This window comes from Microtus oregoni, unplaced genomic scaffold, assembly GCF_018167655.1.
Source record: "Microtus oregoni isolate MIOR12 unplaced genomic scaffold, Mior012 000013F_ref0000133, whole genome shotgun sequence".
NCBI classification, from domain to species: Eukaryota; Metazoa; Chordata; class Mammalia; order Rodentia; family Cricetidae; genus Microtus; species Microtus oregoni.
Genome location: NW_024543072.1, coordinates 12,194,154 through 12,211,059, shown reverse-complemented (window position 1 = coordinate 12,211,059; position 16,906 = coordinate 12,194,154). Strand labels below are relative to the sequence as shown.

The 16,906-nt window shown below is 36.9% G+C and overlaps 1 protein-coding gene across 3 annotated transcripts in view; it reads right to left on the bottom strand.

The window, feature by feature from the left end:
* Positions 1-16,906, bottom strand: part of Wapl (WAPL cohesin release factor) — a 64,525-nt gene that overhangs the window by 34,499 nt on the left and 13,120 nt on the right. For 2 of the 3 annotated variants that reach the window (XM_041662360.1, XM_041662362.1), the window contains exons 3-4: positions 12,176-13,219; positions 8,808-8,926 (exon numbers count right to left, since the gene is read on the bottom strand). In XM_041662360.1, coding sequence (XP_041518294.1) covers positions 8,808-8,926; positions 12,176-13,219 — 1,163 coding nt within the window. The remainder of the gene's footprint in view (positions 1-8,807; positions 8,927-12,175; positions 13,220-16,906) is intronic. The other variant, XM_041662361.1, reaches the window with a different exon arrangement.

The window sequence follows — 16,906 nt, the reverse complement described above, 5'->3', positions numbered from 1 at the left end:
GGTCGTGGAACTGGAGTCACAGGTAGCTGTGAGCTTCCATGTGGGTGTTGCAAAAGAAAATCAGGTCTTTTTAAAGAGCAGTCAGTGTTCTTCACTGCTGAGCCATCACTCTGGAGAGGCCTCATTTTTTTTTTAATTTTAAAAGAACTTGAACTAGGGCTGGAGAGACCCCCTAGCAGTTGAAGTCACTGGCTGCAATTTCAAAAGACTTGTATTCCATTCCTAGCATCCACGTGGTGGCTCACAGCCATCTGTAACTCCAATTCCAGAGGCTCTAGCATTCTCTTTGGCCTCTGTAGGTATCAGGCATATACAAAATGCCTTTATATGCATGTAGGCAAAACACTCATAAACACTTTTTTAAAACGGCACCCAAAGGAAGGAAAACTAAGAGTAGTAGTACTTTAGTAGCATTTAAAATAAAACATTAAAGAAAAACGAGCTTATATATAAAAAAATTTTCTTCATTATTTACATATTTTTACTTCATTGTTTACATAGATCAACAACTAAGAATGATTAGTTTGATATTCAAATGGTATTTCTATAAGAGAAAGATAATGATAAAACTATTTAAAATTCCAGTCTGGAAAAAACATTCCAGCAAACATTAAAAGACATCCTTTTTATTTCTTCTGGCATCCCTGATCAGCTAGCACTGAGATCATACATTGAATAAAGAAACAAGGAAGAAAAGCCAAAAGAACTGACCTTCTTCCACGCTCAGAGTCAACCAGAACCCACTTGACTCTTATTAAACTACTCCGGACTGTCAAGCTACCAATTACAAATAGATGGCCATGACTTTTAATTGTTTTTATTTTTTTATTTTTTGAGACAGGGTTTCTCTGTGTAGTTCTGGCAGTTCTGGAACTCATTCTATGGACTGGCCAGTCTTGAATTCATAACTCTGCCTCCTGGGTGCAGGGATTAAAGGCATGTGCCTCCATACCTGGATGGCCTGTAACTTTATACTGTGCAAGCATTTCCCACCATCACACCAGTTCCAGTCTATCTTTAATTCAGGCTTCATATGCATTAATATCTCAGGTTTCTAATTTTTAGAAATCACCACCACCTACGTCTCTGAATCCTAAAATGGTAGGTAAATCCCAAATACAGGACAAAAGCAACACTCAGTAAATACACTGGACAAATAAAAGAAGGAAGGAAGGGAGGGAGGGAGGGAGAGAGGGAGGGAGGGAGGGAGGGAGGGAGGAAGAAAGGAAGGAAGGAAGGAAGGAAGGAAAAAAAACTGTTTTGGGAAAGTGAGTTCTAACAGCTAAAACCAGCACTGTGTGAAGAAACATTTGTTCTTGGGTGGGATGTGGGAGGAGTTGTCCTTTAAAATCTCTTCAGTTAACAATATTCTGTTTTTAAATTGAAAACTTATATAAATTAATTTCAGCAAACGAAAAAGAATCTATAAAATATAAAGCTATATACAACTCTAAAATTGCAGGCTCATACAATTGCAATTTTCTAATACAAATTAATATGTATTCATGATTTATAATGAGAAGTAAATTTAAATCCAATTGCCCAGAAGCTTACTATCTAGTGTCATATTGAATGACAGAAGGAAAGAAAAATTTAAGTCCAAAATGTTCCTTAGAAAGTCAGACCAAAGATAGGGCCAGATGGGCCTGATATTAAACTACAGAGAAACACTGAAAAGTAATGGTAGAAATATTTGAAAATTGAAACAACTGATCTTATATTAGTTTTAAAAATGCAGAAGCAGTTTTAATTGTAAACAAGATGACCTCAACATCCCAGGAAAAATGCAACTTTCCAAGCACAAGGTGATTCTGGCTAATTATAAAAACACTGCCCTAAAAGCAGACAGGAGTAAAGAAGAGTTGAATTTAAGTGGGCAGAGCAAGCAGAAGAAATGATCTCTGTGACAGCTGCAAGTAAGGGAGTTAGGGAAATGGTAGCCAGAAATCAGAAACTAGTTAACATTTCATGAACAAAAAGGACCAGAATTTCCAATGATCACCAATAAGACCTAACCAAGGTTAAATACAGTTATGTTCAAATTCAATTTCTAAAGCCCCTTTATTTTTCTAACTACAAATGACTGTTTTCTTTTTTGGCTTATTTTTTAACATGCGTATGAATGTTTTGCATCCATGTATGTATATATATCACATACATGTATGAAGCCTGCAGAGGTCAAAAGTTTCAGATGCTGAACTAATGGTATGAACTATCATGTGGGTGCTGGAGATCAAACGTGGGTCTTCTGGAAGAGCAAGAATGCTCTTAACCACCAAGTCAATTCTCAAGTCCAGCAAATGACTTTTTAAAGCCATTACTTCAACCAGTTTTTTAACCAGTTTTCTTTACCCTTCTTGTTTTTCTGTAGCATGTAACCTCCCAAGCAACACTCAACCCTAATATAACAAGTCCTTCCTACACTCCTGGTAAGGCAAAAACTGCCATAATGATGAACTTAATAAAATTAATGTGGAGCTGGAGAAGATGGGTCAACAGTTGAGAGCGATTGCAGAGGACCTAGGTTTGGTTCCCAGCAACCACATGGTGGTTCATAGTCATCTATAACTTCAATACCAAGGAATCTGACAAACTCCTCTGACCTTAGAGAACCAGGCATACACATCGGTGCACATACATGAAATGCACACATACTTAAACACAAAATAGTAAGTATCTAAAAATGGTTCATTTTGTAAAGAAAGTTATTGTTTCTAATATGAGAAAGTGGAGAAAAGGAAAATCTTGGCTAGCTTATGTCTGTATCACTAAGGTGAGGTGACTTGTGTGTACTGTTGACAAATATTAGGACTGAATATATGGTTAAGCATACTAACAATCAGATCTCTCACTGTAAACAAAGAGAAGTAAAATACATAAGCATGAAGGGCAGAATAAACCTATAAACCTGGTGTTGGACCAGAAGTGAAAGTACCAGCATGAACTCTAGGTTCTACAAAACTAGGTATGCAATCATATGTAAAAACACAGCATAAGGGGTAGAGATACCTAAGTCAGAAGTAAAGATGGATTGTCTGGGATGTGCAAGGCCCTAAATATGAGGTATTAGGTTTAAGACCATAGTCTTTAACAACAAAAAGGGTACATTTTTTACATGTTTCATAGCTCTGTGTACTTAACAGGGTTTCAAAGCAATGAGAACACAGTATCTTCTCTGGCATTCCTACCAAAAACATGGCAACTAAATTGAATCAGAGGAAGCACTAGACAATGCAAGTTGAAGCCATTCTACAACTGCTGAGAATATTTCCCACATCCACTTACACCCCCTTCTCTCTATGGTATCTGAAAAATAATCTACATAAAATTTACTTGAAATATTTAGTTTTCTATTAATCCTAATAACTTATACAAAAGGAGGAAGTATTTCTTTTCTTTTCTTTTTTTTTTTTTTTGCTTTTTCGAGACAGGGTTTCTCTGTGGTTTTGGAGCCTGTCCTGGAACTAGCTCTTGTAGACCAGGCTGGTCTCGAACTCACAGAGATCCGCCTGCCTCTGCCTCCCGAGTGCTGGGATTAAAGGCGTGCGCCACCACTGCCTGGCGAGGAAGTATTTCTTTAAATTCTTCAGGGAATAAAATATTAGAAATACTATGTTACAACAAGGTTTTCATTCAAGTGTGATGAATCACATACTCTTTCTTTCTCTTTCTTTCTTTCTTTCTTTGCTTTTTCAAAACAGGGTTTCTCTTTGTAGACCACACTGGCCTTGAACTCAGAGATCCACCTACCTCTGCCTCCCAAGTGCTGGGATTAAGGGCTTCCATCAACAACACACACCTTTCAATCCCATAGCTTCTTAAATTAAAAAAAAAAAAATCAGCAGTAATTTCCTTAATTTTTCTGACACTATAATATTGTGTTCATACAGCTGCAAATAGGTCTGCTACCGACTTGTTTTCCATGACCTGATTTACTTTAGGCCAGATAAATTACTCCAAAATCAGGTCAAGTGCATGTACACTATTAACTTTTTAAGTTGTGTGAATAGTAAAGCAAAATCTCTCAATATTAAATTTAAAACTAAATTTAAAAACTGAACACAAGGATGCAGTGTATAGTGCCTGCCTAAAATGTATGAAGCCTTGAGTTAGAACACTAACAAAAGCAAAACAATACCAAAAATTAAATATAAATAAGAAAGAAAAAAAAGGAGAGGGAAATTCCAATTATATGGTCCCGACTGGCCTAGAACTCTTTTTGGAGACCGAGTGGCCTTGAGCAAACAGAGATCCACCCGCCTGTCTCTGCTGGAATTAAAGGTCTGTGGCACTCTGCCTGGCTTTTAAAAAGATTTCAGACAGGGTCTCTGCTATGTAGCCCTGGCTGGCTTCAAACTCCCCACAAGTTTCCTGTCTCGGCTCCCCGAGTGTTAATTATTACAGGTGTGTGCTGCCACACCCAGCTTCTGACCAGTCACCATCAGTAAAATACTAAGGGCAAAAAGAACTGCAAAGTTTAAAAATCACTAACTACTTACTGTTCCCAGTAATTATCATTAGTAACAGTTTAATATAGTCATTATGTGTACACAGGATACTATAACAAGCCAAATACAAAATTCTGTCACATCAGGGTTCCCAAAGTGACTCAGCGGGTAAAAGCATTTACTATGCACATCTGATAACCTGAGTTCAATCCCTAGATCACATAATAGGAGAACTGACTCTAGAGGTTTGCTCTCTGACCTCCATACAAGTACTATGGCATGTAAGTGGCCTCTCCCCCAACCCACTAATAATAATAAAAACTAATTTTTAAATTATGTTTTGCTAAATTTAAAGCAAAGTTATCCATATAAACTTATAAATTATTTTCCTGGCTGTGCAATGACAGTGCCCATCAGCAATGAACATAGTTAACACTCGGAAAGTCTAAGTATTTATGTTGTATTAAAAAAACTAGGAGTCACCGGGCGATGGTGGCGCACACCTTTAATCCCAGCACTCGGGAGGCAGAGGCAGGTGGATCTCTGTGAGTTTGAGACCAGCCTGGTCTATAGAGCTAGTTCCAGGACAGGCTCCAAAGCCACAGAGAAACCCTGTCTCGAAAAACCAAAAACAAAACAAAAAAAAAAAAAAAAACTAGGAGTCTTATGAGAAATGAGAGAAATGAATTATTTAACTTAATTTAGTTTAATTCTTTAAAGTACACAATGAATCTCAATCACTTTCCTGTGCAGAAAAAAAAGTGCTCAAAGATGTTGGGTTTACATAAGAGGAACAAAAGAGCTAGAAACAGTTCCCAATAGTCAAATCTAAAATAACTAGGGCATACAAAGAAAAGTCAAAACCTATCATACTACATTTAACAAGTTTTTTTAAAAGTTTATTATACATATTTAAGGAATACAAAATGTTTTGATAAACAAATTAATTTATTCATACCTTCCATAATTATTTTTTGCAGTGTGGTTAAGAGGGCCTAAAATCTCCTCATTTAGCAAATTTCCAATATACAATATTAACTATATTTCTGTTATATATTGACTTAAGATTTACTAATTCTACTTCACTGTACCTTTTACACCAACATCTCCATTTCCTTTGCCTCTGTGCCGTTACCTATTTCTTGACATTTTGCTTCTTTTAGATGTCAGAAAAGTGGTGTCATGCATGACTTACTTTACTATGAACAATAGTAGTAAGTAATAATTATTTAATGCATCAATGAGGAGAGACTATTATACTATTCCATTTACTAAGTGTAGATGAAACAATTTGAAATTTTTCTCCAGTCAGCAACTGTTAGTGTAACAAAAGATGGCGATAGGGTTTGTGATGGTTTAAGAATGGTATCAACAGCTTCATATACTTGGACATGTGAGTCACCAGGAACAGAATGGTTTAGGAAGAATTAGGAAGAATGGCCTTGTTGGAGTAGGTATGACCTTAGAAAAGGTGCATGACTGGGAGTGAGCTTTGAAGATTCAAGTTTGTGTGTGTCTCCCTCTCATCCCCTCCCGCTTTTTAAAGCCTGCAACTTGTGGATCAGATATGAGATCTTAGCTTCCACACATCATTCCTACCCTCCCAGTCACAATGATAAGGAACTAACCCTTGAAACTGTAAGCTAGTTCCCAGTTCAATACTTCCTTCTGTAAGTTGTCTTAGTCAAGGTATCTCTTCACAGCAATAAACCGTAACTAAGACAACGTTCAATACTAGATGCAAACAAGTTAAAAGATACAAAGCAGAATAAGATATTCACAAAGTGTCAGAAAAGACCTAATTAGATTATAAAAGGAAAAAAATGTGTTTTTGTTTTGAACAAAGCTTATGATCCCAACTTTTGTTAGTTGTTTAAACAATATTAAAGGCCAAGAATGCATATACAGGGCCCTAGATTCAATCCCCCATACTATGGAAAAGTAGGTGGAGGTATAAATGAAAATACATTAAAAGTGGAATAACCAGAAAATATACAGCTTCAAATGCAAACAAAGACAATTATCATCAAGCAAGGTCTGCAAAATGAAAAAAAAAGTTTAACCTAAATCTAATCCAAAATATAGATTTATTAATTTACAGACTCCTAAGCCAATAGTGAAGCAAATTAAATATCAAGGAGATTATAGAGAACTTCTAAATGTAGAACAGCCCTAAAGACAAATATCACAGTCATCTAATAAGTGAAAGGGATTATTTTAAATAAGAATCTATTTAAATAAGGTATACTTAAGAACTAAATATACCAAGTTGATAAAAGGCTATAGTTGGAAGGTGTGGGGAAAGGAATTAAAAGACATTCTGAGAACTTCTGATAAAAACAGAATATGAATTAGACATTTACATGAGATTGTATGACCTCAGCTAATATTACACATTCTAATCTAAGTCCATCCATTTTCCTGCAAATTTTATTACGTTTTCCTTTATAGCTGAATAGTATTCCACTTTATACACACACATACACCAAACACCCATTCATCTTTTGATGGACAACCAGGCTTATTCCAAATCCTTTGCTACAGTAAACACAGCAGGCTCTGGGGTACAAATATCTGCATAGTAGGGAGTACTTTGTGTACGTGCAAGATTGAGACAAGTAGGTCATACGGTGGTTCTACTTTTAATTTTTTGAGAAATCTACTGAACTACAACTAAACATTAAAAAAAATTACCCTCAATTTTAAAAAAAGGACAAAAGACTCAATTTAGACATTTCTCAAAACATAGACAAGTGGAGCTAGGGAATAGCCATATGAGTGTAACCACCTAAGATCAATTCCAGCATCTACAAAAGCTTACAGGTAATACATGCTTGTAATCCTAGCACTGGAAAAGTAGAAAAAGGAGGAATCCTGGGCCTTGCTGGCCAGTAGAAGTTTAGCAGGATCTGAGAACTCCAGTTTGAGTGAGCTACAGTCTCAAAAAAAACAAAAAAACAAGGTAGGGAACAACAGAGAAGATACCTAATACAATCTTCAGGCATCCATGGTACATGCATACACACCCATATGAAAACAAACACATGATACACACACACACACAACTAGTAAGCATACGCAGAGAGTTTTCTAATTCAGTAGTCATTATAGACATGAAGATAAAAGCATAACTATTCCATAGCTATTATGGTAACTTTTTTTTGAAACAGGATCTCACTATGTATCATTGACTGGCCTTCAACTCACTTTGTAGACTATGTAGACCAGGCTGGCCTCAAATTCAGAGATTTGCCAGCCTCTGCCTCTCAGCTGCTGGGATTAAAAGTATGTGCCAACACACCTAGCCTACAGAAGCTTCTGTCTAATTAGTAAATGGGGGAAATTGATACAGCCTGCACTGCTGCTAAGAATCTAAAATGGAATGCAAAATAGTTTGCTATTACTGAAAAAGCTGGACAATGATCTGACTCTAAGTAAGAACTGGGGAAAAAAAGAGAAAGAGATTCAAAAAGACAGGCTCACAGAAGAATCCCTGACTTTAAAATGTTCAGTCTGAGGATGCCATGAAAGCAACTGGAACTTAGTATTTTGCATGTTGGTCTTTATCTGGGCTAGCAATATGTGGCAGAAGACTATTATAAGGCAGAATAGCAACAAGTCTCAGCTCGCAAACAACCTCTTGATTTTAAGTTTGAACAACCAATATTCTAGAGCATAGAAAAGTGATTTTTAATTTTAGATATATAGATATAGATAGCTATACATAATTTTCTTAAGATGGTATCTTTAAAAAAAATTTACAGGTATCATGTGAGAAACACTGCCACGATGGCTTGCTGATAACTTCTCAATAAAAAATTAAAGATTGAGTGGTGATTTGGGAAAAAAAAAAAAAAAAGGGTCCCAAAAGTGGCTCTCCACACACCGCTCCGTGACAACATTTCTTTGTATGTAGCCCTGGCTATCCTGAAACTTGCTCCATAGACCAGGGCAGGTCTTAAACTCAAGAGATACACCTACCTCTGTGTCCCACTACCACTTTAGGCTTTAGGAGGTGTGGTTTTGCTGGAGCAGGTATGGCCCAGCTGGATGAAGTGTGTCACTGTGGGGGTGGGTTTTGAACATCTCTCATATATGTTCAAGCCAAGTGCAGTGTCTTAGACCACTTCTTGTTACCTGCACAAGACGTATTAACTCTCAGCTACCTCAGCAGCACCATTTCTGCCTGTACACTACCATGACTCTCTATGATGACAACTGACTGAACCTCTGAACTGTAAGTTAGCCCCAATTAAATGTTGTCATGGTGTCTCTTCATAGCAACAGAAACCCTAAGACATGAGCCCTCTAATGATAAATGAATGATAAAATAATCACCAATAGTAGAGCTTTACTTACCCGTTTGGGGCCACTAAAAATCTTTCTGGTATTTTCCTTGGATTTATCCCCTTGTTTATTTATGGGCTTCTTCACACTCTCAGGCACACCAGGCAAGTCCTCTGTAAAATCCAAGTTTTCTGAAATGGTAATCAAAACTAGCTAGCTTTCCAGTATTTCAAGTTATCAGAAAACTTAAGGCCATTTTTTAATCATAATATTGGGGGTAGGGGTGTGAATGAAAGATTAAAAGGAATAATGGAAAACCTACCTGTTACACATGTATTCTAGTTTTATTTTGTGTTAAAAGAAAAGTCAAATATTTTCTCTTTCACTAAGAATGGTCCTTTGTAGCTAGCCCAGGCTGGTCTGGAATTCACTATACATCCCAAACTGGCCTCAAATTCACGGCAATACCCCTGCTTCATTCAGACTCCCAAATACTGAAATTACAGTCATGCAACACCATGCCTGGCTTAAAATTTTTTCCAAAATAAAATTTGAACTTCACAGATCACAACTGCATGATATATACAGATGCTAGATATATAATTTATACAAACTCATATAAATATCAAATATTATCTAAGTTTTATATTTTTCTATATTTTAAGTTCATGAAATTATATTTATTGCCTTAAAACAATACTTGCTGGAAGCCAATTAGGTGGATGTAAAAGAGCCAGAATCCAAATCCCGGTGGTCTGCCCTCAACGCTGCATGCTTCCAATACCCACGGTAATAGTTCCAGTGCCCATTTGTAATAGTTGGGGGTATAAAGTGCTTTGATGCAAGATAAGTAACTTTTGGTGTGGCTCTAAAAAGTCAAAGACATTGTTCAAGCTGTGTAAGAGGCTGTTGACTTCTACAAAGATAACCATTTTTAAAATTTTTTAGATTAATTTTATGCATTTCAGTGTTTTACGTACATGCATGGATGTGAACCACATGCTTGCCTGGGAGCCTGCAGAAATGAAAAGGCATCAGATTCCCCTGTGAACCACAAAATGGGTGCTAGGAATTGAAACCAGGCCCTCTGCCAAGAACAAACAAACTTAACTATTAAGCCATCTCTCTAATCCCATAAAGGAATCAATTTTAAAATGCAAAGTCTTTGGGTGTGGTGCAACAGGCCTATAATCCCAGCACTTGAGTCTGCTCAAGTGGGTTGAGTCAGGAGGAAAATAAAATAACAAAGATCCCTGGCTAGTACAATGCAATTCAATGACTTATGAGTCTTCACATGAAACTACTAAAGAATTAGATTACTTCCTCAAAGGTTACAAACATTTTCTTCTAACATAGAAAAAGAAAGGGAAGACATTTCTCCACCTCAACTTTCTTTTTTAAATATTTATTTATTAATCATGTATACAGCATTCTGTTTGCATGTACGCTGCAGGCCAGAAGAGGGCACCAGATCTCATTATAGATGGTTGTGAGCCACCATGTGGTTACTGGGAATTGAACTCAGGACCTCAGGAAGGGCAGTCAGTGTTCTTAACCTCTGAGCTATCTCTCTCTCCAGCCCCTCCACCTCAACTTTTAAAATTGATTACTGGTTCACACATTATATCAAGATTCAATTGCAACTTGGTATTTCTCATCCAAGTGGTCTCTCGTTTTAAAACATTCAATGCCAACTTCATTTCTCAAAGTAAGCCTATTTTTCACATTTAAGAATTAAAGTTGTATTATTCCAAGATGTAAAAACAGATTCTAAACTGCAAATAAGAAAAATTACTTCCTATACAACTGAGCCTAAATGCCAAATAAACTGCAACAGGACATGAGTGCAGGTACTGCACAGCATTATGTCTCCGATCTAGTAAAGCTGCTGCAAACTGTGATCTTCTGAAGAGGCTGATGACAACACTGGATAAACGTTGACTATACTTCTTTGGAGAGTAAAGAGGCTCTAGAAGCTCCTGCTTTAATTCCAGTTTAAAACAAAGGGTGAATCTCATCTGAGCTGAGGGCATAACTCAGTGGTAGAGCCTATCTCTCCTGTACAAATCACCCCCAACAACAGAAATAGTAATTCTAATCAAGCAAACTATTTCTAGGTCGAAAAAGAGCTAAGTAGCAGGTAATGTCAAATATGATATACTGTATTTAAGAATCTAAACTCACAAATACAATGGAAATTCTAATTCACCACCAATTACAAACTTAGTAGGACAAAGATTTTTTTTTAAACAATTGAACCAATATAGAAAAGATTTGATTGAAAAGACCAGTAGCTTTCAGAAGTTCTTCCTCACTAAATAGTGAATCCTCTACACACAGCCCTTGTCAAATAAAGGCTTAATTATAGCAGAGCTACCTAGTGTATTTGTATCTATCTCTCACTAGAGATTCAACTCCTCAGAAAACCTTATCATTGGGCCTACAATCTATAGAGACAAATTTTTATTATTAAAAGAGAATATTTACCTTGTACTTTTCAATCTTCTGTTTTATTTTTTCCAGACAAGATTCCTATGTAGCTCTAGCTGTCCTGGAACTCACTCTGTACACCAGGCTGGCCTCCAACTCACAGAGAGTCGCCTGCCCAGCGTACTTCTCAATCTTACGAAATCACAATTTAAGAGTGTTTGAGAATGTTTCCAAAAAAAAAAAAATGTTTTTTTTTTTAGTTTTGTGCTACTTACAAAGGGTTTAATTAATTTCTTTTGAGTACTTCCCTTATTAAAACCATCTGTTACCACTACAGTTCTAAATGTCCAAATCTATCCGTATGCCTCCACTACATTTGGATTTTCAAACCTAAACCAAGATGTTTGATATCTCTGTCCCAAAGACTGAACAGTTTAAAATTCTCACATAAATTTACAGGTGCAGGCCCAGGGTTATATTTCAGTGGGAGAACTCGCCTATTATGTGTGAGGCCCTAGTTTGGAAACCAATCTGAAATCAAAACCCTTAAATGCTAGTCACTGATGTAAAACATGTAAGACTCCCAGTCTACCATAATTTAAGATCTAAAAATTTACATGTAAAATACTATAGCTTTGCATAATGCAATGTACAGGTTCTAAAAAGATGCTTCTACTAAAGTGTAATATAACACTAAGGCTAGAGAGATGGCTCAGTGGTAAGAGAATTTGCAGCTCTCCCAAAGGATCTGAGTTCAGTTTTTGGCACCAAGGTCAGACAGCTTACATCCCTAACTCCAGCTCTAGGGTACCCGTGTCTCTCTGGTCTCAGAGGATATTTGCATTCACACGCATGTAGGCATATACCTACATATAATTAAAAAAATATATATATATATATCAAACTAATACTAAGAATCTAGGGAAGAATTAGACTTTGATTAAAGCCTGAAAAGAAATCATCTATTAAATACATATTATCCTATTATATACACATCTTACAGTTCTTACCTGCATTATTAGTACTAGGCTGACTATCCTGGGAATTGTCGCTGCTTTCAGGGGGAGGCTGCAGGGAAAGTGACGGAGTTGTTTTAGTTCTTTTTTTGTCTTTCTTTCTTTCCATTTGACAGTCGTCGTCATCATCTTCTTCACTTTCACTGAGATCGTCAAAGCCAAAATATTTAATTTTGTAATTAGAACTTCCAGAACCACCTTCATCACCTCCTGTCTCATCATGATCTTCAAAACCAAAAAATTCAAGTTTAACATCCTTTTTGGATTTAGTATTACTAGGTCGAAATCTAGTAGTGGTCTTGGAAGTCGCAATGTCTGCCTTTTTCCTGAGCCGGCCAGCCTCTCCTAAGTCTGCAGGAGTGGCTGTCGTGAACTCATCCATACTCCGTTCCATTGTATCCTGGATGGTAACATTACAAACTGACAAGCAAGATGGATGTAAAACAGTGTAATCTCTAGTCCGTCCGACTGTTCCTCTAAAACTGGTCCCACAACTTACACCGCCTTTCTTTGCCTGATTCAGGCCATCTTTACTTGATTCACTGTTTGCTTTGGCTAAGGCCTGACTGGTGCCATCCATTAGCTTATCGAAATTTGATGCTCCCTGTGAGGATTTCGCTTTATTGGCCCTACAGTACGTCCTACAGTTGCTTGGCCTAAGAACACTTTGTATGATATCTTCTTCAATGGCTTCATTTATATTTTCCAATCGGTTTTTTAAATCCTCATCCTTCACCTCCAAAAGAGAATCACTATCCAAATTCATAATACAGTCTTCTGATCTGGTATCTTCAAAATCATTATCCCACTCATATAAACCAGTTCTTAAAGGTCCTTTGACTGGGCAACTTTCAGTCGGAGACTCTGATCTTTTCCCAGACTGGACATTCCAAGTATCATTTGTTTCCTTAATTTCATCAGCTTTATATTCAGAAGCCACTGCCGTTTCTGTGTTGGGTTTCTTAGTACTATCTTCAGCATTTTTATGAAAATGGTGACTATTTTTTTCATGTTCTTCACTAAAATTCTCCACTTTATCTATAAAAATAAAAAATATGTCAGGTTAAAAACATAAATGTCATCAGTTATGCAAACTAACAAGGCTCTCTGAACAATCTTGAAATAGCTGCAACAATTTCAAATAGTAAAAAAAAGAAAAAAGGTTTACACACATGACATTTGCTCTCCTACTGTCAATATATTATTAGCCTGTCCCAAAACACCCAAGCCACTTAAAACGGTCACGCTGAATTCAGAAGAAATCCTAGCATTATTAAAAAGCTGAATCAAGGTCAAGCAGTGGTGGCACAAGCTTTTAATCCCAGCACTTGGGAAGCAGAGCAGGCAGATCTTGCAGTTCAAGGTCAGCCTGGTTTACAGAATTCCAGGAAAGCCAATGCTACACTGAGAAACCCTGTCACAAGAAAAAGAGAGAGAGAGAGAGAGAGAGAGAGGGGGGGGGGGGGGGAAGAAGGAGGAGGAGGAGGAGAAGCAGCAGAAGAGGAGAAGGAAAAATAAACTAAATCGTGTGAGGATGACATAAGAAGGTATTTAAGCTTTCAAGTAACCATGTTTAACTTAGAAAGTGTTTAGTAGAACCTAAAATTCATGTGACAATGAATGAAGACCTTTCAGGGGCATTTGCTTACCTGGAATAGGATTATATATATATATAGTACAGTATTTTTGCCTAGAAACCTGCTTGCAGGAAGCTTCTGTTTCTTTATTTCTTCTAATCCTATAGTCACATAACAATATGTCTATTTTTAACAGTGGCTCTGGTATTTATGACCCTATAGTGCCTATTTACGCGTATCAGTCAGCACTGCAAACTCAACATGACTATTTTTTAAGGTTTACTTACTTCTTTTATGTATGAGTACTCTATCTGCATGTAAACCTGCACACCAGAAGATGGCATCAGATCCCACTATAGTCAGCTATGAGCGACCTTTTGGGGGCTGGGAATTGAACTCAGGACCTCTGGGAGAGCAGCCAGTGCTCTTAACTGCTTAGCCTTTAACATGACTATTTTATATGTGGGAATTAATTTTTATCAGAACTATTTTTTTAAGCTTCCAAGTAAAAGATGGCAATGTGATTCAAATTAATATGATGATTCCCTAAGCATTTATCAACAGGTAAACACTGGCAAATATTTACTCTATGCCAAACAATAAAATTGCCGCATAAAAAATACATCTACATTTAAGAAAAACTATTTACAAATCTTTTGTTTTGTTTTGCTTCACCAAGGTCTCATTATGTAGCTCTGACTATCCTGGAACTCATGAGGTAGACAAAGCAGTTCTCAAACCCAGAGCACAGAGCACCGCCTCTGCCTCACAAGTACAGGGATTAAAGGCATGCACCAGGACTTTTACATTGTATTTACAAATTAAGTAAATACACTTTCAAAAACAGTCAAAAGGAATGTTTTACATGGATGAATTCACTATGTATTTTTGATGCTACTTAATGAGTTTAAATATAATTTAACTGTGTCACAGGCCTTTAATCCTAGCAAGAGTATTCCAAGTTCATGGCAAGCCTGGGAAACTTAAGACACTGGATCAAAAATATAGAGTACTGATTTAACTCAGTGGTAGAGTACCTAACATGCATGAGGCCCTAAGTTCAAACACTAAAAATCAATTAATCATTTAGCTAAGATCTGTATTTGCTTACCTTTAGGACACATCTAATAAATAAGGTACTTGTTTTATTTTTATATACTTTCCTCACTAGGGACAATAAACTATAGTTTTCTTACAATTCCAAAATAACAATCAGTAGTCCTAAAAAAAAAAAAAAAGAAAAGAAAAGAAAAGAAAAAAGCTAAAAACCAAAAGCTGGTAGCACTTTGGGAGATCATTATAAGTAAAGTCAAGCCTAAGGTAACTGAAAAGAGCACTGGTAACTGAGTCTATGGGAGTGACACCAAGATTAAGCTGATCCGACAGATCTCCTGCAGAAGTCCTATCTTCTTAAGTTTTCCTGAGAGCTTCAACTTCCTCTTGTGTTCAACAGAGAACCATTTGGCTTATTTATTTCAGAGTACCCAAATGAATTATTAGGATAATGTTTCTGTTCAATAAATTTCTGATAAGGTCAAACTACAAATATACATAAGATGTAACTAAGTTAAACCACCTCATTTTTACTGATTTGTGTATGTGGGGGTACACATGTGCCATAATGCAGTGAGCCATCTCTCCAGGCCTCATTTCATTTTTATAGTTGTATAGTATTCTACTATGAAGACTTTTTATGGGGATTGATGTAGAATGTCCGCCTGTATGTGCTGCTTTTATTGGTTGATGATTAAAGCTGTATTGGCCAATGGCTTAGCAAAGTAAACCTAGATAGGAAGTTCAAACAAAGGTGCAGAGAGAGCAGGCGGAGTTGAGGAGATGCCATGTAGCTGCTGAATGAGTAACATGCTGCACTGGTAAGCCACAGCCTCGTGGCAATCCATAGATTAATAGAAATCGGTGAGTTTAATAGTTCGAACTAGCCAAAAAGAAGCCTAAGACATTGGCCAAACAAATGTAACTGGTAATAAGCCTCAAAGTGGTTATTTCATAAGCACCTTTGGGAACAGGCAGGTGGAGAAAAACCAGTCCAGGGGACCAGTAGGACAGAGACTACTTCTAGCTACTTGGGGTGGTTAATGGGGCTGTATTATGTTTTGGTTTTGAGACAAGCTCTCACTGTGTAGCACTGGCTGGCCTAGTATGTAGATCAGATTAGGCTGGCCACAAAATCTCATAGATCTTCCTGTCTCTACTGGGATTAAAGACATGTGCTATCACACTCAACTTGCTTTCGTTTTTGAGAAAGAGTCTCCCCTCAAACTAGTGATCTTCCTGCTTCATGTGTACAATACCTGGCTTCTTCTATCTTAATATCTTAAAAATGAAAACTTTCTGTTTTAGGTGTAAACATCCTTTGACTTAAAGAGAGATATGAAAATAAACTTTATTAGTTTTTAAAACATTACTATTTTAAGTTTACTGCCCTCATTTCTCTAGTAAAGAGCACTCCTCCATGGCCTCTGCCACCAGGTTCCTACTCTGACTTACTGATGGACTAAGATGAAAAAGTGCAATCAAAATAAATCCTTTCCTTCCCAAGTTGCTTGTGGTCACTGTGTTTTAACATAGCAGTAAAAGCCTTAACAAACAGTAGTGCCCGCTTGTAAACCCAGCACCTCTGAGACTAAAGCTGGAAAAAGATCAAAAGTTTAGGGGCTCAGAAGTTAAGTGCACTGCCTGATCTTCCTAAGGTCCTGAGTTCAATTCCCAGCACACACATGGCAGCTCACAACCATCTATAATGAGATCTGGTGCCCTCTTCTGGCAATTAGACATACATGTAAGCAAAACACTGTATACACAATAAGTAAAATAAATAATTTTAAAAAAAAAAGATCAAAAGTTTGAGTTCAGTTTGAAATACAAAGTCAAACCCTCTGCCAAAGACAAAAGGGGGCAGGTGGAGACTGAGAAAGAGGACAGTCATCCTCCTGCTGTCAAACTTTGTACCTAGGTGAAAGGTAGAAAAATAGAGGCTTATTTTTTATGTTGGTGGATTGTTTTCACTTTAGAATCTGTAGTATCTTGTTGACAGAGGTTTCTGTCCTGCCCAGTCCTGCAGCTGTTCAGTCACAAAGAAATACACAGAGGTCTACATTAATTATAAACTGGTTGGCCTATTAGCTTA